General features: G+C 42.8%; 1 protein-coding gene across 4 annotated transcripts in view; it reads left to right on the top strand.

The window, feature by feature from the left end:
* Positions 1-26,137, top strand: part of KCNT2 (potassium sodium-activated channel subfamily T member 2) — a 1,626,062-nt gene that overhangs the window by 1,134,409 nt on the left and 465,516 nt on the right. For all 4 annotated transcript variants that reach the window (XM_075322033.1, XM_075322031.1, XM_075322032.1 and 1 more), the window contains exon 17: positions 599-815. In XM_075322033.1, coding sequence (XP_075178148.1) covers positions 599-815 — 217 coding nt within the window. The remainder of the gene's footprint in view (positions 1-598; positions 816-26,137) is intronic.

The raw sequence follows: 26,137 nt of genomic DNA, 5'->3' as shown, positions 1-26,137 counted from the left end.
ATAAAGTGCTAAGTGCAAACTAAAGTGCTGCTGCGGAAGTATACATAGGTCGTGTTATAAAAAGAGAGACATATAAAGTGCTATGAATATGTCCATATATGACCTGATACAGCATGGAAGAGATCAGAGCATGTGACACCCACCCCAACACGTGTTTCGGCATCACCTTCCTCAGGGTGATTTCCGTATTGGTCTATGTTATTTATTCTTTGACCCATGCAGTATTAGAATTTCTACGGTATGACACTAATATATATATATTATTCACCCCACAGTAGTTTAGGGGCATGGATGGTGTGAACTGCCTGCAATATTTTGTGCTCCTACATCATTATCAAGTATAGTCTATCTGCTCAAAAACCATAAAGAGAAAACAACATGAAAGAGAACATAAAAGACTCTCAATATGCAGTATGAACACCACATTGCTGGCAGAACTAAATATACATTTACACATGTCTGTAGCTATACATATGGAGATATATTGTAAGGGTAGCATTGTCATATTTTTTAATATTTGTTATATATATGTAAGTAGAATTTAGTAGATGCATGGGGAATAAATGTTTAACTATACACTCTCCAACTTCATTTATAGGCACAGTGGCAATAGATTTGCAAGATACAAGCTGTCATTCTACTGGTGGTCAAAATCTATCGCTCCCCTCAGACGTACCTAAAGAAGGAAGAAGACCCAGTATTGCACCGGTTCTGGAGGTTGCAGATAATGCAAATACACAACCATGTGATATTCTAAGTGACCAATCAGAAGACGAAACCAACCCATCTGACGATGAAGGTTCTGACTCCAAAGAGTATGTATAACATCTATATATTATCTTAAAGTGGACACAATATTAGTTATCTGTATGGCTCTCTTCACATTCATGTTGATGTCCTTTCACAGATTGTTATTTTTATAAAAACAAATAAAGCAACAGGTTAATGTGTTCCAGTGAAATGACATTCAGCATAACAGACACTAAACAGAACTTACAATAGTCAATGAGTTCCATTTGGTGCTTTTAGTGTCCAGACATGCAGGGGATATGGTACTGCTATGCCCATATTACTTTACAGGTATGTTATTCTAAATATAACTAAAGAATATAAACCTATAGAAACACTATACATAATTTATAAATACAGTCCCTGACAAAGGTTCTGTCGCTTATCCATGTTATGTAAATAAAAGCTTATAACCTGACTTTAAATTTATCCATTGGTTTCATAAATTACTCTTTTGAAAGCTGAAACCCTCCCAAACTTGGTTTAGGTTATGAAAATAAAGTTGCTGCAAAGCTGAAATATTGATCATTTAATGAACACAGAAAGGTCAGATTTTAGCAAGACAAAAATTTTGTCACCCACAGAAAGTAACTTGAAATTCAAACAAATTAATAACTTCTAATACAAAGATATTTTGCATAATATTGGTGAATGAAGTTGTGGTGCTATTAGAGCCATATTTAATATTTTGTCTGATTTCCATGAGCTTGAAGGACTGCATCCATGCGGTTCAACAATGATTCATACAGTCATATGAAAATGTTTGGGCACCCCTATTAATGTTAACCTTTTTTCTTTATAACAATTTGGGTTTTTGCAACAGCTATTTCAGTTTCATATATCTAATAACTGATGGACTGAGTAATATTTCTGGATTGCAATGAGGTTTATTGTACTAACAGAAAATGTGCAATCCGCATTTAAACAAAATGTGACCGGTGCAAAAGTATGGGCACCCTTATCAATTTCTTGATTTGAACACTTCTAACTACTTTTTACTGACTTACTAAACCACTAAATGGGTTTTGTAACCTCATTGACCTTTGACCTTCATAGGCAGGTGTATCCAGTCACGAGAAAAGGTATTTAAAGGTGGCCACTTGCAAGTTGTTCTCCTATTTGAATCTCCTATGAAGAGTGGCATCATGGGCTCCTCAAAACAACTCTCAAATGATCTGAAAACAAAGATTATTCAACATAGTTGTTCAGGGGAAGGATACAAAAAGTTGTCTTAGAGATTTAAACTGTCAGTTTCCACTGTGAGGAACATAGTAAGGAAATGGAAGAACACAGGTTCAGTTCTTGTTAAGCCCAGAAGTGGCAGGCCAAGAAAAATATCAGAAAGGCAGAGAAGAAGAATGGTGAGAACAGTCAAGGATAATCCACAGACCACCTCCAAAGACCTGCAGCATCATCTTGCTGCAGATGGTGTCAATGTGCATCGGTCAACAATACAGTGAACTTTGCACAAGGAGAAGCTGTATGGGAGAGATGGGAAAGAAGCCGTTTCTGTAAGCACGCCACAAACAGAGTCGCCTGAGGTATGCAAAAGCACATTTGGACAAGCCAGTTACATTTTGGAAGAAGGTCCTGTGGACTGATGAAACAAAGATTGAGTTGTTTTGTCATACAAAAAGGCGTTATGCATGGAGGCAAAAAAACACGGCATTCCAAGAAAAGCACTTGCTACTCACAGTAAAATTTGGTGGAGGTTCCATCATGCTTTGGGGCTGTGTGGCCAATGCCGGCGCCGAGAATCTTGTTGAAGTTGAGGGTCGCATGGATTCAACTCAGTGTCAGCAGATTCTTGACAATAATGTGCAAGAATCAGTGATCAAGTTGAAATTACGCAGGGGATGGATATTTCAGCAAGACGATGATCCAAAACACCGCTCAAATCTACTCAGGCATTCATGCAGAGGAACAATTACAATGTTCTGGAATGGCCATCCCAGTCCCCAGACCTGAATATCATTGAACATCTGTGGGATGATTTGAAGCAGGCTGTCCATGCTCGGCGATCATGAAACTTAACTGAACTGGAATTGTTTTGTAAACAGGAATGGTCAAATATACCTTCATCCAGGATCCAGGAACTCATTAAAAGCTACAGGAAGCAACTAGAGGCCATTATTTTTGCAAAAGGAGGATCTACAAAATATTAATGTCACTTTTATGTTGAGGTGCCCATACTTTTGCACCGGTCAAATTTTGTTTAAATGCAGATTGCACATTTTCTGTTAGTACAATAAACCTCATTTCAATAAAGAAATATTACTCAGTCCATCAGTTATTAGATATATGAAACTGAAATAGCTGTTGCAAAATCCCAAATTGTTATAAAGAAAAAAGGTTAACATTAATAGGGGTGCCCAAACTTTTTCATATGACTGTACAAAAAATGTATTGATGAAGTCATCAGGAATAGCAAAGAATACAGTCTTACATGCCTCCTAGAGTTCATCTATATTCTTTGGTTTTGTCTTCCAAGCTTCCGCTTTCATCCTACCCCAAACTTGCTCAATGATGTTCATGTCTGGTAACTGGGCTGGCCAATCCTTGAGCACCTTGATCTTCTTTGCCAGGAGGAACTTTGTTGTAGAGATGGATGTATGAGAAAGAGCACCATCCTGCTGCAGAATTTGAAACCTTTTATGATTGGGAATGTAAGAGGTAGCTAATACTTCTTGATATTTTAGGCTATTGATATTGCCTTCCACCTTGCAAAAGTTTTGCACACCCCCATACTGAATGTAACCCCAGACCATGATCTTTTCACCACCAAACTTAACTGTTTTCTGGGTGTATTTTGGATCCAAAACGGGCTCCAGTAGGTCTCCTGCAGTATTTGCGGTGGCTGTGGTGTAATTCAACTGAAGATTCATCAGAGAAATCCACCTTCTGCCACTTTTCCAGCGTCCATCTGTTTAGCAGGCTGTGGAACTTGGCAAATGCCACATGGTTTTTTAATTGCTTTTTGTTTAGTGCTGGCTTCTGGGCACTGATTCGACCATGGAGGCCATTTCGAGATAGAATCCTACAAACTGTTCTAGTTGACACAGGGACTTGAGGTGACCAGACCTTTTGGAGCTCTGCTGCAGTGGAAAAGGGGCTGTCTTTGGATTTTTTAATCAACAAACGTTCCTCCTGAGCAGTTGTTTTGTGGGGTCTGCTGAACCTGGGCTTGTCAAAAACATCTCCAGTCTCTTCAAATCTTTTTATAATTCTTTGTACTTGACGCTGAAACACAATAAAGGTGTCAGCCTCCTCTGCAGTAGATCTGGTGTTCAGCCTCTTGATAATCAAGGCTTTGGTCGCAGAGTGGATTTTTGGCATGTTGTCAGAAGTCAAGTTGCAGTTCAAGTGAATGTCTGGGGTGCTGGGTTTCTTTTTATACACACCCACTAATTAACCGATCATTTAGTGAGCACAGGTGAGGATGTAAACTAGGATTGGGTGCATTATATGACAAGGCGACAAAACATGCGTCTTGCCAAAATCTGACCTTTTTGTGTTCATTAAATGATCAATATTTCGGCTTTGCAGCAACTTTATTTTCATAACCTAAACCAAATTTTGGAGGGTTTCAGCTTTCAAAAGAACATGGATAAGAGACAGAACTTTTGTCAGGGACTGTAAATTCAAACATTATTTATTTATCTATATTTTTTATTTTTATATAACTAAAGAACTAAATGTGTTATAAAAACTGAAAAGACAAAGAAGGAGGGAGGGGGGGAGGGCGGAAAATGGTGTCTTATCTGATGACAACATAAAAGGTTTAAAAATGTGCACTAACCTGGTATGGTTGTGTTGAAGACCCAACCTCTAAAACCATGTAATAAGGATGGCTGATGCAGAGCTCATGAAGATAGCAATGAAGTGGATGGAAGAATAGGGTTAATCCGCACTGTCAGAGGAAGGTCACTGAAGCCCGATAGAGATTAAAATATATGATTTTCTTGTTCTATGCGTTTCTGAGCTGTATATCCCCTTCTTCAGGAACAAAATCAGCAATGTACACTATTCATTTTGTTCCTGAGGAAGGGGTTTTACAGCTCCAAAATGTGTAGAGCAATAAAATCATATGTTTTTATCTCCATTGGGCTTCAGTGATCTTCCTCAGGCAATGCGGATTCCACTTCATCGCTAAGGATTAAATGAAAATTCATAATGAAATAATTTGATTATAACATGTGACTTTCTCTCTTTAGAGACTACATGTCACCAATCTGGGGCTGGTCTTTGTTTTTAATAGATGAGTGGGAATCCCCTATCTAGTGATTTTAATAACTATACGTTAGTTTTGAAAGTTTTCAGAAGTGCTCCTCAGGCCCCCTGAAAGACCTGGCTTTCCACCAAAGTCAGGCCTAAACTTAGTAATTGTTGGATCCCATGCAAAGTGGAATCCCACAACCCTCCATGGCTGCTCCGGCAGTGAGAGAGTGAGATCTCGCTCTTTCCCATGTACTTTTATAAGATTTAACAAACTGTAACCACTGCTATGAGTTTACCATTTGTTAACAACTTATTAAGTACATAACAATGCTGGATTAGTGGAAAGAGTGAGACCTCATAAGATTTCACATTTCACTGTAAGAGCTTCTGCAGCAGATGGTTGGATCCCACATTGTATTCCGGGTGTTACAAATCGGCGCCGCCATAGCCGCAAGCAACCTGCTACAGTTACTGCTATGCCTAGGTGCCCGCCGCCATTTTTGGCCGTGCTTTGGGTCGTCCAGCTGGCTGTTTCTTCCTCCATGTCTAAGTGTGTAAGTGAGGAGAGGCGGCTAGGGTGTATGCACGTGCCGATTTTCCCCAGTCAGAGCCCATGTCCAGTGTGTCGTCTAGTGAACATGCTCAGCCTGATAGTGTCATTCCTAAGGCTAAGTACTCAGTTCGGGCTACTGAGCATGCTCACTCACTAAGTGAGAAAAGCCTCTATGTCCAGGTACTTGGACTTCGTTCTGTGTCCAAGTCCTGTGTTGTGCCTACTGAGCATGCTCAGCCTGATAGTCTTATTTCTGAAACTAAGTTGGTCATTCAGGCTACTGAGCATACTCAGTGCATTATCAGAGGCTAAGTCTAGTGAGGACTTCACTGGACATGTCCATGAGGTGGCAGGCCCTAATAGGCCGGATGGCATCAGGTGTCCTGATGATGTGGCCACTCAGGACTGGCTCACGGAGGCCTGCCCCTATGACCTGGCACCCCATCATTGGTCATCAGACAATGACTGGTAGTCTGTTTGGGGCAATGCTGTGCTTGTGTCATCAGTGATGTGGCAGTTCCGGATAGGCCGCTGGTGATTTCACTGATGATGTGGCACTCCGCTGTTGGCCCCTGGACTCGCCATTGTGGTTCACACTGGGTTTGTGGCAGACCCTAGGTGTTAAAAGGGCTTGGAGAGCGCACCATGGTGCACAGTCTTCATTTATGCTCATAGCAACACATGTACAGAGCCACGTTGCGGCTAAAGCCACTAGTTCTGGAAGCGGTAAGCAGGGTTAGGCGTCCGGTGCCTGTCGTGCCAAGATTTTCCGGTGAGGCATATTAGAGTCAGTCTTTCTGCTTCTCTCATACCGTTCCAGTCCTGCTGTATTGACCCAGTGGCATTACTGGGCTGTGTTTGCTGCGCTGTCTGCCCCCTAAGCACACGGACAATGTACCCCAGGACTACTGTGTTGCTAACAGGGGAGGTCCTGGTTTGGGTGTGTGGATCCTGTGGCGTGAACAGGGTTCACAATAGTCCTGGTCCAAGTGACTTTAAACTTGGATCAGGCTCATATTATTTCGGAGCCACCCAGCTTGTATTATCTGCCTGACCTACAGGTTGCCAGCAGCTCCATTACCATCTTGAAGCACAGTGGACCCCGACTGGCGATTGGAATATTCACCACCTTTATCCTAATCCACAAGTCTCCCCATAACACAGGGACTCTACAACCCAGAAACACAGGCTCAACTTTGGTAAAAATCTGGGGCCTTTAGGAGCACTTATGAGTGGTTATGGCACTAACTTATAATTAATAATGTAACTAATCTTAAATTGCCTACTCTTTAATTAAACAAGAGGAGAAGCTACAGATTGGTAATACATATTTTTTGGGGTCTTTCTAAAAATAACTTGTTGTAACTTCAAACTATTCCTTTTTCTAACCCATTTGCTCGGGACAATCAATACTGAGCTGGAGGAGGTTTCCAATTTCTGGCTAACGATGTTCTTTAAATAGAACCTGACAACAGATCAGAAGTGTTCACTTTCTCTTCTCATTTAATTCTTGCCGTTCCTCTGAGTATTAGTTCTTGTTGTTTTGTTTGCTTATTTTCAAATCTGCAACATGGTTCCAGAAATATGGGCTTTTCAATTTAATGTGCTATTTATGTTTTTTTACCAAAGGGCATGGGTCACAGGATTCTTGGGAGTCGTGTCCTTAGGATGCCCTGCATAAATACCCCATGATCAACACTCTATTGGTAAAGACCATAGAAATTAACACTTTAGGTGCACCAAATCAAATCCTCACATATCTGTAACAATATGGCATATTAATTTATAGAGGAAAACACTATAATACTTAGGAGAGATGCATAAATATAATAAGAAGAGATATTATATTCCTGTTATGTAGTGTATGGGCCATAACAAAACATAGTGATCGCCATCTTTCCTTTTTTTTAGCATGGCTCTGGTCCTCTTCGCACTCATGTGTCTTCAACTATGACTCGTTGGATCAGACAGGAGTTTATGTATAAATTAGAAGTCGCTTTACTATGTAATTCTATGAAGTGTCTGTAAAAGGCTCCATAGACTAACATTGTAAAAGAGGCTGCCAGTTTACACATACACCCCTGTCTGATCCGGTGAGTTATAAGTGAAGTAAAGTAAGTCAGAAGAGGATCAGAGTAAATCCTGCTTTACACTTTACAATTAGATGTGCGATCTCGTATGCGATGTGCCATGCCCAGGTCGCATATACGATCTGCCGAGATCGTACATAGATTGTGTATTTGCCGTCACACGTGCGTTATGGAATCTATGCAAAATTGATCAATATGTTGTACGATTTTTTAGATAATGTACACTCTGACGTCAGCATAGCCCACCCCTTTTTTCCGGAATGGAAGAGATTTTTTTTTCCTCTTGGTTACACCCTTTTTTTTTTTTTCAATTTGTTGTTGGGAAAAAAATAAAAATAAAAAATTCAAAAATCTAACAAAATATTAATAAAATCCTAAACAAGTGAAACAAACTTAAGCCCAAACAAACCACAATCCAAAAGACACATATAACAAATTTTAAACTTACCGTCAAAAATATAGCAAAATAAAATCACAATGTGTGAAACACCAAAAAAACGCACAAAGGGCACAGCAGCGCACGCAACAGAGCCTCCACCAGGACCAGATACATACATGAATGCAGTATTTGACCACAGTAGCGAAAGCCTTTTAAAGACAGAACAAGCCATAACGCATGTACGAGCAATTAGCTTTGGGGAGGGCGTCAAGCATGTCGTGTCACGACACAACCCCATAGCATATGACGTAGATAATTTCGATTTGACAGATCGTTAGAAGGGTACCACACGTTACAATAGACTCGTTTCGTACAACAAAACGTACAATATATAGGAAATAAATGATGTGTATGCGATCAATGTTTTTGCGTTCAATCTTGATCGCACAGTAGGTGTCACACGCAGCTACATCACTAACGATGCCGGATGTGTGTCACTTATGACGTGACCCCACCGACACATTGTACGATCTATTGACGCGTGTAAAGCCCGCTTAAGGCCTCTTTCACATGTACGTACCTCCAGTACGTGTTTGGCAGTTTTCTCACATACCGGAGACACATACACACGTAGACCTAGGTATTTCTATGGTTTTGGACACACGTAAGTATTTGCGCATGGAATGTGTGTCCGTTCCACACTTACGTGTGTAGGTGTGTTTCTCACGCCGACATGTCAGTTTTCTCTCCGGCATCACGGGTGTCAAACAGAACGCAAACGTGTCACACGTAATGCAAACTGACCACACGGATGTGTTCTGTGTGACACGCACCGGAGAGAAGACGTGTCTGTGAGAAAAAAACAAAACATTACTCCCCTTCTCCAGCCCTGTAGTCTCTGCCGCTGCTGTCACTTGCTGCCGACCGCCGCTCATTATGCTCATTGAATATTCACCTCACTGCGGCCGGAAGAAGCAGCAGCGGGGAGTCGGCAGGACTGGAGACCGAGGTTCAGCACCACGGACAGCGACGCCAGGGACAGGTGAGTAGAAAGTTCCCGTTCTCTGTGTGTTATCACAGATAACACATGGATAACACACGTAACCCATAAGCACGGCTCACGGAGGGCAAAACGCACCTCTGACACGTCCGTGAAAAACGTGCGTGGTTTTTCACGAACGTGTGAAGGAGGCCTAACACTGGGAGCTGGGAAAGATGCCGATCGGTACATTTTTTATTGCACATACTCTACGCTGCATACACATTTTAATAGCTTTAGAAAATAGAAATGCATTGGTAGTGTTTGTGTAAGGCTCTGTTTCCATATAACAAACATACTATATATTATCCGTTGCATATAGGCTGTGTGAGAACATTGCTGAAGGTCGTATTTACATTACCTCTATGTGCTGTTATTCTACCATATTAATATGTGCCATGATGTGTTTTTTTCCCAAATTCATACAGAATCACACCAAGATCCTCTATTTGCCACAAAGTGATACTGTAATTTGCATGCAGCAGTTATAGTATTACCATGCATCATCTCCAGAGCATTTTCTCGCACTTTCATCATTTATTATGAGAATCAGTGTATTAGAATTTTCTAACTATGAAACACAGGACAGGCTTTGATTTTGTATTTAGAAACATCATTAAAAGCTTCTCTTTTTGACAATTTGGGTTTTTTAGATGTTTGATAACTTATAGTCATGCAGAGTTAATTTCTTAATAATCTTCTTAATCTTATTACACAGTCTGGTAAATAATTGAAAAACAACATCACTGCTGATTTAAGAAATGTAACCCATTGATTTGTTCTGTGCCTGCAGTGTGCCTGATGTTATTGAAATTTTCAGAAAACTCCATAGTTGTATTTGTTTGTCTATTATATTATGCACAGTAAACAGTTGGGATCATTACATTTTATAAAACCACAAACCACAGCTATATCAGTCTGAAATCACACTGAAGTTCTTAAGAATCCTCTGTGCCTCCTGTATCTGGTAAATACCTGTTTCAGTGATTCTAGCATTGGCTAAAATTTATTTTGTTTCCTCTTATTGATTCATAAAGTGGGAAAAAATAACAAAATAGGAACCCTAAATATCCATAATAATGGATAAACAGGCAAACAAGAATTCTAGACATTTACATAAACGTGTATCTATTTTTGATTTAATTTATTATCATTGAACGAAAAATCATTCAAGCCTTTGTTAAAGCTATCAGCTGTTTTTGCCTTGAGCAGCTCCTACATTAGGCTTAAGACACACGGCATGAAAATCAGAGCGAGTAGAATGTGATAAAACATTGCACTCCACTCGGACCAATTTTAGCCTATGTGCCAGCACCCATGAGCAATTATTTTCTCAGCCCTAATTGGACTGAGAAAACAGTCGCAGCATGCTGCAACTGTAATGCGATCCTCTTTCTCTCGCACCCATTCAAGTCTATGGGGTGAGAGAAAAATCACACTGCACTCGCATTACACCGGTGTAATGCGAGTGCAGAGTGACAATGGCAATAGCTGGCAATGGAGGAGAAAAGAAGATAAATCCCTCACTCTCTCCCTCAGCGCTGGCCCTCCCCTTTTCAGTGCTGGCCTTTCCCTCCTCAGTGCCGGCCCGCCCCCCACAGCTGTGGTCCGATCGCATGATTGGACCTCAGTCTCAATGAGACTCGCATGACATTCGGCTCCCACTGTGCTGCCAGCATGACCCGAGTGTTATGCGAGGATCGCAGTAGTTCCCGTGTGGCCCCGGCCTTACTCTAATAAACTACATTAATGCCATTAAGATAAGAATGCTATTCATTCCTGAAGTTTGAATCACTTTTGTCTAGATGGAGAAAGTGTCTTGTCTGCTTACTGATTTAACAAAGAACAACTTCTAACTATAGTTTTTTTTATGTGGGTCAATAATATACAGTGTGTACGGAAAATCCAAAAATTCCAGCAACAAAGTTCAAGAAGGTATACTTAAAAAATGTTGAATTTTATTTTAAAGCATATTAACAGGTCCAAGAAAGGTTCAGAGCGTGACCGAGAGACTCTCGGCTACAGGTGAGCGGATACAAATAATGTTTGTTGGGAAGTGTGTACGGAAAGTATTCAGACCCTTTACATTTTTCACTTTGTTTCATTGCAGCCATTTGGTAAATTCAAAAAAGTTCAAGAAAAACTGCTAGTACAGACATGAGTCTTCTTGGGAATGATGCAACAAGTTTTTCATACCTGTATTTGGGGATCCTCTGCCATTCTTCCTTGCAGATCCTCTCCAGTTCCGTCAGGTTGGATAATGAATGTTGGTGGATAGGCATTTGCAGGTCTCTACAGAGTTGCTCAACTGGATTTAGGTTAGGGCTGTGGCTGGGCCAGTCAAGAATGGTCACAGAGTTGTTCTGAAGCCACTCCTTTGTAATTTTAGCTGTGTGCTTAGGGTCAATCTTTTGTTGGAAGGTGAACCTTCAGCCAAGTCTTAGGTCAAGATCATTCTTTGAGAGGATTTCTTCCAGGATATCTCTGTACTTGGCCTCATTCATCGTTCCTTCAATTGCAACTAGTTGTCCTGTCCCTGCAGCTGAAAAACATAGCATGATTTTGCCACCACCATGTTTCACTGTTGTGATTATATCGGGCAGGTGATGAGCAGTGTCTCATTTTCTCCACACATACCCACATATCGCTTAGAATTATCACCAAAAAGTTCTATTTTCGTCTCATCAGACCAGAGAATCTTATTTTTCATAGTCTGGGAGTCCTTCATGTGTTTTTCCAAACTCTATGCGGGCTTTCATATGTCTTGCACTGAGGAGAGGCTTCTGTTGGGCCACACTGCCATGAAGGCCTGATTGGTGGAGGGCAGCAATGATAATTGACTTTGTGGAACTTTCTCCATTCTCCCTACTGCATCTCTGGGGCTCAGCCACAGTGATCTTAGGGTTCTTCTTTACATCTCTCATCAAGACTCTTCTCCCACAATTGCTCAGTTTGGCTGGACAGCCAGGTCTAGGAATAGTTTTGGTGGTCCTAAACTTCTTCCATTTAAGGATTATGAAGGCCACTGTGCTCTTAGGAAACTTGAGTACTGCAGAAATTATTTTGTAACCTTGGCAAGATCTGTGCCTTGCCACAATTCTATCTCTGAGCTCCTTGGTCAGTTCCTTTGACCTCATGATTCTCATGTGGTCTGACATGCACTGTGAGCTGCGAGGTCTTATATAGACAGGTGTGTGCCTTTCCAAATCAAGTCCTATCAGTTTAAACACAGCTGGACTCCAATGAAGGAGTTGAACCATGTTAAGGAGGATCACAAGGAAATGGACACCATGTGACTTAAATATGAGTGTCTGACCAAAGGGTCTGAATACTTATGACCATGTGATATTTCAAAGACATACAGATAGGGAATTTAGATTGTGAGCCCCAATGGGGATAGTGTTCCCAATGTATGTAAAGCGCTATGGAATTAATAGCGCTATATAAATGAATAAATTATTATTATTTCAGTTTTTCTTGTTTAAAAAATTTGCAAAAATGTATGCATTTCTGTTTTTTTTCTGTCAAGATGGGGTGCAGAGTGTACATTAATGAGAAAAAAAATGGACTTTTTTGAATTTACCAAATAGCTGCAATGAAACAAATAGGGAAAAGTTTAAAGGGGTCTGAATACTTTCTGTACCCATTGTAGAAGCATGACTAACCTTAGAAACCTCTTTTAAGATTGTGATTGCTTGCAGACCAGTTTGCTGTATAGTAGTGTAAAAAGAAAGAATTAACTAATTTTAAAAAAATTCTGTGGGCTCCCGCCATATTTTTTATAATAAGCGCTGTTAAAACAGACTGCTACAGGCTGCAACCCACAGCTGTCTGCTTTAACGTTGGTAGTTGTCAAAAATTGAGGGGATCCCATAATTTAAAAAATTGTGTAGGATCCCCCCATTTTGATAATCAGCCAAGGTAATGCTGACACGTGGGGGCTGATATTATCAGAATGGGAAGAGCTATGGCAGTGATTTCTCAAAAATTACAGCTGTCATCAAGCCCTAGGTTAGTAATGGCAAGGTGTCTATGAGACACCCTCATAACTAACCCTGTAAGTGAAAAGAAATAAACACACATAGGGAGAAACCCTTTATTTGAAATAAAAAACACACATACCTTATTTCACTGCTTTATTAACACGTAATAATCCATATGATATAATCTTCAATGACCCCACCACCTTGCGGAGCTGCCGCTCCACCACCATGCGGAGCTGCCGCCCCACCATCTTGCGGAGCTGCCGCCCCACTACCTTGCGGAGCTGCCGCCCCACCACCTTGCGGAGCTGCCGCCCCACCACCTTGAGGAGCTGCCACCCCACCACCCTGCGGAGCTGCCGCCCCACCACCTTGCGGAGCTGCCGCTCCACCACCTTGCGGAGCTGCTGCCCCACCACCCTGCGGAGCTTCTGCCCCACCACCCTGCGGAGCTGCCGCCCGACCACCCTGTAGAGCTGCCGCCCCAGCACCCTGCGGAGCCGCCGCCCCACCACTGTGCGGAGCTGCCGGCCTACCTACACCCCACCTACTGTCTCCTCCCCAAAACCCTTTAGAATGTAAGCCCGCAAGGGCAGGGCCCTCTTCCCTCTGTATTAGTCTGTCTATTGTAACTTGTAGATGTACTCTGTATGTAACCCCCTCTCATGTACAGCACCATGGAATCAATGGTGCTCTATAAATAAATAATAATAATAATAATAACATGATATCCCATGGCAATTCTGACTCTGCTACATCTAGGGTCTGCAATGATGGAAAACAATTAGGTACACAAGAGAAAAAGAAAATGTGCAACAAGTGGGATCACCAGAAATGACCATGTAATATCAATTTATTAATCAAAAAGGAAATACAAACACACAGATGTTCATTAAAAACAATTAAAAAAGCAAAAAGCTTGTACATACATTTGGTGCCAATAATATAAGCCACCAAAATACACCCCACCCTCTCAGCAAGCCAAAGAGAAACCCCACATGATAAGTCAGAGTGAGTGTGATAGCCAAAAAACCTTGTTCAATCAATGACAGGCAGTAAGCACGGCATACTAAATGAAACAATAGCAAGCAGAAGGACAATTGCTGCATACAAATACCTCAAAGCCGCATGAAAGTAATCTGCCCTGAAAACAAAGGTCTGGAACAAGTATAAGGCAAATCACATACCCAGGGGTCCTACACGGGGTAAATGGCAGAGCAAATATCATGAGAAGGGTGGGGTGGAAACCCCACGCGTATCGCTACAAGGAGTTGTAGCTTCCTCAGGGGAAAGTGAGTGACCCTGAGGAAGCTACAACTCCTTGTAGCGATACGCGTGGGGTTTCCACCCCACCCTTCTCATGATATTTGCTCTGCCATTTACCCAGTGTAGGACCCCTGGGTATGTGATTTGCCTTATACTTGTTCCAGACCTTTGTTTTCAGGGCAGATTACTTTCATGCGGCTTTGAGGTATTTGTATGCAGCAATTGTCCTTCTGCTTGCTATTGTTTCATTTAGTATGCCGTGCTTACTGCCTGTCATTGATTGAACAAGGTTTTTTGGCTATCACACTCACTCTGACTTATCATGTGGGGTTTCTCTTTGGCTTGCTGAGAGGGTGGGGTGTATTTTGGTGGCTTATATTATTGGCACCAAATGTATGTACAAGCTTTTTGCTTTTTTAATTGTTTTTAATGAACATCTGTGTGTTTGTATGTCCTTTTTGATTAATAAATTGATATTACATGGTCATTTCTGGTGATCCCACTTGTTGCACATTTTCTTTTTCTCTTGTGTACCTAATTGTTTGCCTTGAATGTGCTAGTGGTTGTGATCCCATCTTTAGTTATTTTTTTATTATCTTTGGTGCCCTCCCGCCTGTCTTGTTTACTGCAATGATGGAAAACACGTTCACTCAGTGCAGCCACTGGGAAAAACTAACATCCACGGGGATCTTCGGCTGTGAGATGTGGTCACGTCACATTCAGTTCACCAAAGTTCATAGCTTAGTTGAACCTGCTGCCAGATTGCCAGATTGTAGGACATGGCAGCACAGCAGTTCAGCAATCTGGAAATGGGTTCAACTTTCACTGTGAGCAGCAGGTTCAACTTTCACTGAGACCAGCGGGGAGCCACCAGTGTGACCTGACTGGTGGATTGTTGGACTGCTGTGGCGCCATGTACAACAATCCAGCAATCCGGCAGTCAGGTCACTGGAGGTAACATGTTCATGATGCCAAAATGTCGCGGGCGGGGGACAGACCACAACAGGGGGGCTGCTCGAGGTGCTCGGATACGGGCGGTTGCTGTGGCTCGAGTAGCAGCCAGATCTGGGGCTCGCGCAGCTGTCCGTCGCCCATTAGTGAAAAGGGGTTATTTACAGGGGATAGAGTCTTTGTAAGTGACGCCACCCATGGGTTGCGATGATGGATGGTGACACCACCGCTGCCTAGCTATGGGGTGCCTGGGGCTGATGGAGCAGGGCAGCAAGGTGGGATCCCCTCCACGGGTAGGGGAGGTGTAGTCCCAGGGCTCAGGATACAGTGAGGGATTGCAGGGAGCAGGAAACTCACAGTTTGGTTGTCGTTGTGCTAGATAAGCTGGTGCTGATTTGGAGGGTCAGTAAACACACAGAGTCCTTTTGTAAACCAAGTCCAGATGCTGGGAGCCTCTGGATGCGTGTGCTTATCCCGCATGCAGATATACAGCCAGGGGCCCTTTCTCCTGTACTTACTGTCTGTCTCTCTTGTCTGGACTAGGCCGCTTGTAACGGCCTCCGGACTGAATCCCCTCTGTCTACCTCAGGTTCCCCGCGACCGGATCTCCGTCGCCTGTGGCCCTCACTGTCACCTAGTCAGCATAGCTAGTTCAGTCGTACGGTGGTCAGGGGCTCCAACCCCGACTACCACCTTCTCCAGGGAGCTCCAACTACCTCCTGTCAGCTCTCCACTCCTCTCTCTCTCTGACACAGACTGCTCTGCTTTGCCCCTCCACTTCACTGTCCTGTCTTATTCCCTTCCATTGTCATGGGGGGGTGGTGACTAGGGCCTGATTGGCTGGTGTATACCTGTGTGGCGACTGTGTTGGTGCCAAAGAGCAGAATGGCCTGCATTTTGGTGGATTTGTGCAAGCTCTGTGACATCCTTGTTTTGCTGGGCGTCACAATATTGCACTCATTGAATGGACTTCGACAGTACTATTGAGGAGTTGTACCAAAATATTTCATACAGTTTGGTCCTCACTAAGCAACTGGGAGTTGAAAGTAGCTCTGAGGGTGTTATGACTGAGCTCTTCCACTCACACAGGGATGAATAAGCCATGGGAGATTTTAACCACAGGTCCCTATACAGCCTTGAAGAATGTTAAACCTGACCTTTTTTCATCCCTGCCTGATGGCAGAAGTTATCACCCTAAAGATATGCAATGGCACTCCCACTCAACGTCGGCTGACCATAAGTGTCCTTAACTGCGCCTTAAACTATAAACCAAGTGTTACACCAATAAATGTTACAGAAGTATTCACAGGCAGAGGGTGAAACACAGTTTTAAAGACATGTTTAGACATTCTTACAGGAAAGATGGAACCCCTCCAAATCCTAAGGAAAGCAGAATGGGTCAATGCCGGAAAGTTAAAAACACAAACAAACCGTAGGAAAAAACAAAAGTCAGTGCTCTGCAAAATTATCCAAAACTGAGTTGCTGGGACTCCAACAATCCATCAACCTAGGAATATAGCCAGCACCTAAGGCATGTGCATGGTGAGTATAATTAGCCACTCCCAGGATGTGAGAGGACAAATAAAATAAGGACAGGAACACATCTGAATAGAAATAAATCAGAAATGTAAGGCAAACAGATTAAATACAAGAAAGCTATCAGCAGTTGCACTGAAACAAACAGCTTGTGGTCCAACAGAGAGTGATCAACCACGCAACCAGAGGTCACAAATCAAGCCACGGAGTCGAGCCTCGACAGATGTGTACCTGTAATATTCCTCTCTCTGCATTGTGCAGACGAAACATTCATGAAGTGTTGTGCCTGCTATCTGATCTACATACAGTTAGGTCCAGAAATATTTGGACAGTGACACAATTTTCGCGAGTTGGGCTCTGCATGCCACCACATTGGATTTGAAATGAAACCTCTACAACAGAATTCAAGTGCAGATTGTAACGTTTAATTTGAAGGTTTGAACAAAAATATCTGATAGAAATTGTAGGAATTGTACACATTTCTTTACAAACACTCCACACTTTAGGAGGTCAAAAGTAATTGGACAAATAAACCAAACCCAAGCAAAATAATTTTATTTTCAATATTTTGTTGCGAATCCTTTGGAGGCAATCACTGCCTTAAGTCTGGAACCCATGGACATCACCAAACGCTGGGTTTCCTCCTTCTTAATGCTTTGCCAGGCCTTTACAGCCGCAGCCTTCAGGTCTTGCTTGTTTTTGGGTCTTTCCGTCTTAAGTCTGGATTTGAGCAAGTGAAATGCATGCTCAATTGGGTTAAGATCTGGTGATTGACTTGGCCATTGCAGAATGTTCCACTTTTTTGCACTCATGAACTCCTGGGTAGCTTTGGCTGTATGCTTGGGGTCATTGTCCATCTGTACTATGAAGCGCCGTCCGATCAACTTTGCGGCATTTGGCTGAATCTGGGCTGAAAGTATATCCCGGTACACTTCAGAATTCATCCGGCTACTCTTGTCTGCTGTTATGTCATCAATAAACACAAGTGACCCAGTGCCATTGAAAGCCATGCATGCCCATGCCATCACGTTGCCTCCACCATGTTTTACAGAGGATGTGGTGTGCCTTGGATCATGTGCCGTTCCCTTTCTTCTCCAAACTTTTTTCTTCCCATCATTCTGGTACAGGTTGATCTTTGTCTCATCTGTCCATAGAATACTTTTCCAGAACTGAGCTGGCTTCATGAGGTGTTTTTCAGCAAATTTAACTCTGGCCTGTCTATTTTTGGAATTGATGAATGGTTTGCATCTAGATGTGAACCCTTTGTATTTACTTTCATGGAGTCTTCTCTTTACTGTTGACTTAGAGACAGATACACCTACTTCACTGAGAGTGTTCTGGACTTCAGTTGATGTTGTGAACGGGTTCTTCTTCACCAAAGAAAGTATGCGGCGATCATCCACCACTGTTGTCATCCGTGGACGCCCAGGCCTTTTTGAGTTCCCAAGCTCACCAGTCAATTCCTTTTTTCTCAGAATGTACCCGACTGTTGATTTTGCTACTCCAAGCATGTCTGCTATCTCTCTGATGGATTTTTTCTTTTTTTTCAGCCTCAGGATGTTCTGCTTCACCTCAATTGAGAGTTCCTTAGACCGCATGTTGTCTGGTCACAGCAACAGCTTCCAAATGCAAAACCACACACCTGTAATCAACCCCAGACCTTTTAACTACTTCATTGATTACAGGTTAACGAGGGAGACGCCTTCAGAGTTAATTGCAGCCCTAAGAGGCCCTTGTCCAATTACTTTTGGTCCCTTGAAAAAGAGGAGGCTATGCATTACAGAGCTATGATTCCTAAACCCTTTCTCCAATTTGGATGTGAAAACTCTCATATTGCAGCTGGGAGTGTGCACTTTCAGCCCATATTATATATATAATTGTATTTCTGAACATGTTTTTGTAAACAGCTAAAATAACAAAACTTGTGTCACTGTCCAAATATTTCTGGACCTAACTGTACTTCTCATCGAGTTGTTCAGTAAAAATATTAGTTTTGGAGTTTGGTCTTGCTCTTTCAACTCTACTTATTTTATTTCTGCTGGTACCCAAAGTATTTCAATTTCTTTATTCTTTAAATCAGACATATGGTTCCAGAAATATGGGTCATTTTATTTAGTACCATTTTTTACGGACTTTACTAAGGGGGTAGGTCTTACATGGTTTTCTGAAGGCATGTAGCTAGGTTTTTCAACATAATTAACAATTCAATCACGTAATTTTAGTAATGATCATTAAATTTACCACTAAATAAAAAGTCTCATATTTATAGAATATATGATATATAAAAAAAAAAAAAAAAACAGAATGCTCAGGGAGTCAGCAGGAATAAAACAAGAACTAAATCTGGACATTTCTGACTAGGTAACAAACCCCATCACTCACACCTGCATTTATAAAATCACTCATATTCTCTACCAACAAAGTTGGTGAAAGTAATGCAAATGTCAGGCGTATTTCATTCCATATGACTTGTGATTGCTATGCTAGTGTAAGGGTCACTTTGCACACTACGACATCGCAGGTGCGATGTCGGTGAGGGTCAAATTGAAAGTGACGCACATCCGGCGTCGCAGGCGATATCAGAGTGTGTAAATCCTTTATGATACGATTAACGAGCGCAAAAGCGTCGTAATCGTATCATTGGTGTACCCTCGGTCATTTCCATGAATTGGGAAATACCGATGTTACGATGTTGTTCCTCGTTCCTGCGGCAGCACACATCGCTGCGTTTGAAGCCGCAGGGGCGAGGAACATCTCCTATCTGCGTCCTGCGGCTCATGCCGGCTATGCGGAAGTTCGGAGGTGGGCGGGATGTTTACATCCCGCTCATTTCCGCCCCTCCGCTTCTATTGGCCACCTGCCGTGTGACGTCGCTATGACGCCGCTCGACCCGCCCCCTTAATAAGGAGGCGGTTCGCCGGCCATACTAAAAAAAAGTCAAAATAAGCCGGATAACCCCTTTAACTTTCAATAGCCACAAACTGCAAAGGGAGGTAAAAATGTACATTAAATAGCAATTTGCAATGGAATAGAAAGAAACATTTCTGTTAACATACTGTCATTTAGACAGATATTTATTACGGCCAATGACTCTTTATTTTGTATTTCTCATGTCTAACTTTTTTAATTTTATCGACATTTAATTCTTTCACTACAACTTCTGTGGGCATTTTCTGTTACATAACCTTACCTTAACTAAATTGTCAGAAATATGTTACTTTTCAATGGATATAATGCAGTGGTTTCAAGAACTGTAAAAGAAAAAATAATTATTGAAAGTCTTTTCATTTTACTTTTCTTTCTGAATAAATATATTTTAAAAAAAAGGTTATCTATGGTCATCTTTTAATGAAAATCACTATATCTAAGTATATAGAATTTTTCTATGTAAAAATAATTCACTTCCTCCTCCATTTTATTACCAGTAATTTACATATAAGCAATAATGGAATGTGGAATAAAATGTTGCCCAGTGTGCATAACTTTAGTCATATGTTAACAAGCTATATTACTAATTACAAAGATGAAAAACTATTTTCCAGCTTCCAATTGTACTGTTACCACATATTTGTCACACTGAATTGCTTTTTATTTAAAAAGTGTTACTGTTAAGAGCAGTAAATTAATGCTTTATACAAAATTTGGTTTGAGTTTATTTGCATTGAGTAGAATAATACAATCAATCTGGTATAGTGAACACCAAACTGAATGATCTCTCAACTAAGAATCATATAATTATTAGGGATCATCGAATACCTCAAATATTCGGCTTTGCGATTATCTGATGAATAGGTCGCCGCTATGCGAATATTCAATGCGCAATGTAAGTCTATGGGAAGCCCGAATAGTTCCGAATTATTAGTTGTTATTCGAGTTTCCCATAGACTTACATTGCGCATCGAATATTCGCGAATAGCGGCAACATATTCGGCAAATATTCGCAAAGCCGAATATTTGAGGTATCCGATCATCCCTAATAATTACAGAAAGATCAATTGTAAAACTTCCAAAATAATTCATTTATTTAATGAAAAAAGTAAAATGTATATTTTATAGGATAATATATAAAATGTTCAGAACAGCTTACACAATACCAACATAAAAAAATGCAAAGCACAAGATTCAGAAATGTGAACATTACAATCACAACATACGTAAAGTTACTACATTATCTTTAAAGGAGATTACAGCATAATTTCAGAGTAGGCTTTAGGTTCAACACCGTCCTGAAATATTGCTAGCTATAAATTTCCTTGATCAAAACCCTATTTTAGGGTTGGGGGATTGGAAATAAATAAAAAGTTCCAATCGCAATCCGGGGTCTACCGTACTCTAAGGTGGTATAGAGCTGTTAGTGTCCTCAGGACTAGCCAAACGACTGCAAACCACAAAAGGTAGAGTGCGCTATACCCTGTGTTAATCATCACACAGGTAGCATGCAAAGATTTGTGTTACTCCACACAAGCCTGGTGTAGAGAAGCCTTTGCTTTGTCACATAGACTGAACATACATACACTAAAATAACCAAAGGAGACTAAAGATAGTTCGACAGGCTAGGAACTAGTGCTGCCCCATGCGCACACACACTATGGCTAGAAAGGTAGATCCTAACCCGACTGCATGTCACTGTGTACAATAGTAGTGCTTACCCAGCACCCATGCATAAACTGCATTCATACACTAAAGCATTGGGACACCTTGACTGCGTCTACTCACACACACTCTCTCATATATAAAATGACAACTGCACAGCCATGTGCATCGGCGAGAGGTTTTTATAACCTTAACCCCACTCCAGACACTCACACCCAGTTGGCGGTTACATCCCTTATGGGCATATTCAGTGGTGCCACATCATCAGGCCTGCTAGTCTCAGACCACTAATAGGACAAAGCCACATCACTCACATGCTCACTAGTGCAAGTTCTGCACGTAGACTAAGGAGCTAAAGCACCGCTAACCCGAGCATGTGCTGTAGAGCCTTTTAGGGACTTAGCTGCAGAACAGCCAATACACCGGCATAACTCCCGGAGATGCACTAAGCGCTGGGAGAGACCCCCTCAGCTGTGCAGCAGTCTGTAATACTATTGTATGTACTGAGGATTTCGATTGCGTTAGGGCAATGACAACCAGAGACGAGTTCTTGGTGCAGAGATGTCTATAATATGTAACCAACGATATGTACATAAACGGAACAAAACACAGTAGAACAATAAACACAGGAAATACCTTCCAGGATCGGAGCGAAGGGAATTCCCGGGGCCACGCACCGGACTCCCCCAGGGAGACCACCAAGAGCGAACCCCTATACAGGGACTGTCTGGCAATCACCCCAGAAGGCCTAAATGCGCAGCAGCCGGGACACAAAGGGCAATAGGTATAGTCCAAAAATGTCCGCACGAGATGAGAGTCCAGAGTGGTTACGAACCAGAAGGAACCGGGTAGAAGTGCTGACCAAAGACGGCAGACGGAGTTCGGGCACAGCTTGATGAGACCGGGTGAAGTCCAGAGTCGGTGTCGGTTGTTTTTCAGGAGGATCCAAAATGTCAATCAGGAACCAAGAGCAGCAAAGCAGGAGTACACAGCAAGCAGTATACTCAGGCACTGGACTAAGCTTAGGGGCGGCCTTTTAAACAGATGGACAGGAAGTAGGGCAGCAGAACAGCAAACTCCATGTTAACAGAGGGCAAGCTCTTTCAAAAGAGAACTGGAAATCCCGGAATGCTGACACAGTCACAGCGGCTGGCTCTGAATGGAAGACCTGAAGAGATCTGGGTTTTATCTAGCCCATGGTGTCCAGCCTATGAAAAGGGGAACGGTGGCCCATAACACCCTACATGTTGGGCTAAGGTGAGTTCCTGCATTCCCCACCCTAATTATTGTGACCCTGTACGAACAATAGAACCTACTCCTAGTCTAAAGGGTGCTTTACATGCTGCGAGATCACTAGCGACAGCTGGCGATGTTGAGCGCGATAGCACCCGCCCCTGTCACTCGTGCATCATTTAGTGCTCGCTGCCGTAGCAAACATTATCGCTACGGCAGCGTCACAAGCACATAACTTCTATGTGACGTCGCTGTGACCGGCGAACCACCTCCTTTCTAAGGGGGCGGTTCGTTCAGCTTCACAGTGACGTCACAGCAACGTCCCTGAACCGCCGCCCAATAGAAAAGGAGGGGACGAGATGAGCGGCCGGAACATGCCGCCCACTTCCTTCCTTCCTCCTTTTCCGGTGGATGGAGGTAAGGAGATGTTTGTCGTTCCAGCAGCGTCACACATAGCGATGTGTGCTGCCGCAGGAACGACAAACAACATCGTACCCGCAGCAGCACCGATATTATGGAAATGAACGACGTGTCAACGAGCAACGATTTTGCACATTTTTGCGCTCGTTGATCGTCACTCATTTGTGTTACATGCTGCGTTGTCCCTATCGGTGCCGGATGTGCGTCTTTAACGACGTGAACCCGACGATATATAGGCAGCGATTTTGCAGCGTGTAAAGTACCCCTTAGACTCCACATGCGGTACAAAAAAGTACAATAACAATAATTCCAATTATCGCCTTCATTTTTGCCTCATCTAGGCTCTCCAGAGAGATGAAAAGCAGATGAATGAACAACTCAAGTATTCTCTTCAATGGTGGCTGCTTCAATGCAATTTTCTGGCTTTATAAATTGGTATCTTCATCTCCGTGGGACAGGTTTCAAGTTTTGAAACCAATTGGAGCACCAATAAAATACTAGTATTGGACTGATTTCTATCTCAGTGATGCAATTATTAACATGGAGACCATGACATGCATCTCACTAGCAGGGACGGCCTTAGCCTGAATGGTGCCCTGTGCAAAACTGCCCTTTGGTGCCCCCACCCCTTCTACTGATTTTTTACCCAGTTTCCCAGGAAACAAACGAGGACAGGAGGTCATTTTTTTTATATCCTAATAAAATTGATCTCTTCAAATGTACAATAAACTCCAAATTTGTGCTGGAGAATCTGCACCTCAAATCCACCACGTTTGATCTCATTCTTTTAGAGGTCTTCCGATTTCAACCATTTATGCCGTATCTCTGGATATTACATGATGGATGGTACATGCGGATCTCACCTATGGGGTGCACATGTATCTGGAGAATGAGGCGCTGCCGCTCTTCGTAGAGAGATGATATACATTCCTATACACTTAGAGCGGCGCAAGTCATGGCCCCATTGGTGGGATCAGCATCTACTATACAAATCCTGAGGATAAACGTACAGGATGATGCCAGACAATGCACGATAGAGCCAGCGGCCGATGCTGCGTGTACTCTGGACCAAAAAGTCCAAAAAACAAATGTTAAAGGGGAATGTACGACATTAGAAAAAAAATCTCTGCTTTCTATGTAATAAAGAGTCCTCAGGAATTATGTGTCACTGCCTCTCAGCTCCAATGACCTGAACAGACTGAGGTGTTTTACCACATACACACCATGAGGCCATGAGGACAGGGCACTGTGTATATGTTACTGCCTCTCAGATACACTGACATGAACAGAATGAGTGCAGAACCACATACACACCATGAGGGAGGGGCACTTGTTATGGAAGAACTATGGCATATGTACTGTACATTACATGTGATGTGTAGATGGCAGTGATGCCATGTCACATATGAGTCTTCAATATTATTTTGCTACAAGATAAGTTCTCTGACAGCTGATTCCTCCAGCACGACCCCCGGGTGTAAGGAATTAAACACTGGCTCCATTATTGCAGTCTTGTATATTTAAAGGGGGTGTTACACACAGCGATATCGCTAGCGATATTGCTGGTGAGAGCACCCGCCTCCATTGTTTGTGCATCACGGGCAAATCGCTGGCCGTGGAGCACAAAATCGTTAGGAGCTGTCACACGGGACTTACCTGCCTAGCGACGTCGCTGTGTCCGGCGAACCGCCTCCTTTCTAAGGGGGCCATTCGTGCGTCGTCACAGCGGCATCACTAAGCGGCCATCCAATAGAAGCGGAGGGGTGGAGATGAGCGGGACGTAACATCCTGCCCACCGCCTTCCTTCTGCATTGCCGACGGCCACAAGTAAACTGCAGTTCGTCGTTCCCGAGGTTTCACACGTAGCGATGTGTGCTGCCTCGGGAACAGTGAACAACCTAAGACCTCCTCAATCAACAATTTTTTAAAAAGGAACGACGCGTCAATGATGGACGATAAGATGAGTATTTTCCATCGTTAACGGCCGTTCCTTGTTGTCACACGCAACAACATCGCTAACGATGCGCGTCACGGAATCCGTGACCCCGGCGATATATCATTAGATACATCGCTGCGTGTAACGGGGCCTTTACTCTGATGCTGCCACGTTTCAGATAAAACACATTTAATATCTGTCCGGGGACAACGCAACCAGGATGACGAGCCCAGGAGGCCAGTCGCCAGCGGCTTCCCCCTGCTCTGCTGCCCTGGACTGACCAGTGTCTTCCCTGTGTGACATTCTGCACATTAGCCGTATCCCCAAAGTATATAATATACGGCTAGGATTTCACTTGCCAATCTGAGTGGTCATGTGATTGCTCACCAGTGATTTGCGGACTGGGGGTCATCTCCTGAATGACGTCTCCTCCTGCTTCTCTCATTGTTATAATTTTCAATTTGAGAGAAACAGGAGGAGATGTCATTTGGCAGATGACCACACATTGTAAATCGCATGTGAGCGATCAGATGACTACCAGTCGAATCAGCAAGTGAAGTCCTAACAGAGCACATAATACACACCTATATTCAGAATTACATTACATTACACGTGAAAGGTACAGGGCATATGTAGGGTGTATAATAAAATTATATATGTATTACCCCCTACAGATGCTCTGCACCCACTCTGGCCGCAGCTGCAGGGCACACTGGCATCACGTCACAGGCTCCCCCAATGTCATTACACCTATCCAGGGCTTACAGCTGCAGAGCAAGGGCGAAACAGGGAGTCAGTGGCCAACTGATCCTTAATGGTGTTCAACCATGCATCCGAGGAAATAGCAATGGCCACCATCACCCACAGGCCCAGTCATTTTGCCACTGCATAAATTACACCATATACATGACACACATATAGTAGATACTATATAAAAGATAGATGGATGCAGGGTCGGACTGGGGTTTCTGGGGTCCACAGGAGGAGTTAACTCTAGAGGTCACACAACAACTATATGCAGGAGCCCCCCACACAGCCTCCTACGTGCAGCAGGAGCCCCCCACACAGAAACCTACGCGCAGCTGGAGCTCCCCACACAGACACCTATGTGCAGCAGGAGCTCCCCACACAGACACCTACGCGCAGCAGGA

The sequence above is a fragment of the Anomaloglossus baeobatrachus genome, chromosome 8 (genome assembly GCF_048569485.1).
Source record: "Anomaloglossus baeobatrachus isolate aAnoBae1 chromosome 8, aAnoBae1.hap1, whole genome shotgun sequence".
NCBI classification, from domain to species: Eukaryota; Metazoa; Chordata; class Amphibia; order Anura; family Aromobatidae; genus Anomaloglossus; species Anomaloglossus baeobatrachus.
This window is presented reverse-complemented; position numbering and strand designations above follow the sequence as displayed.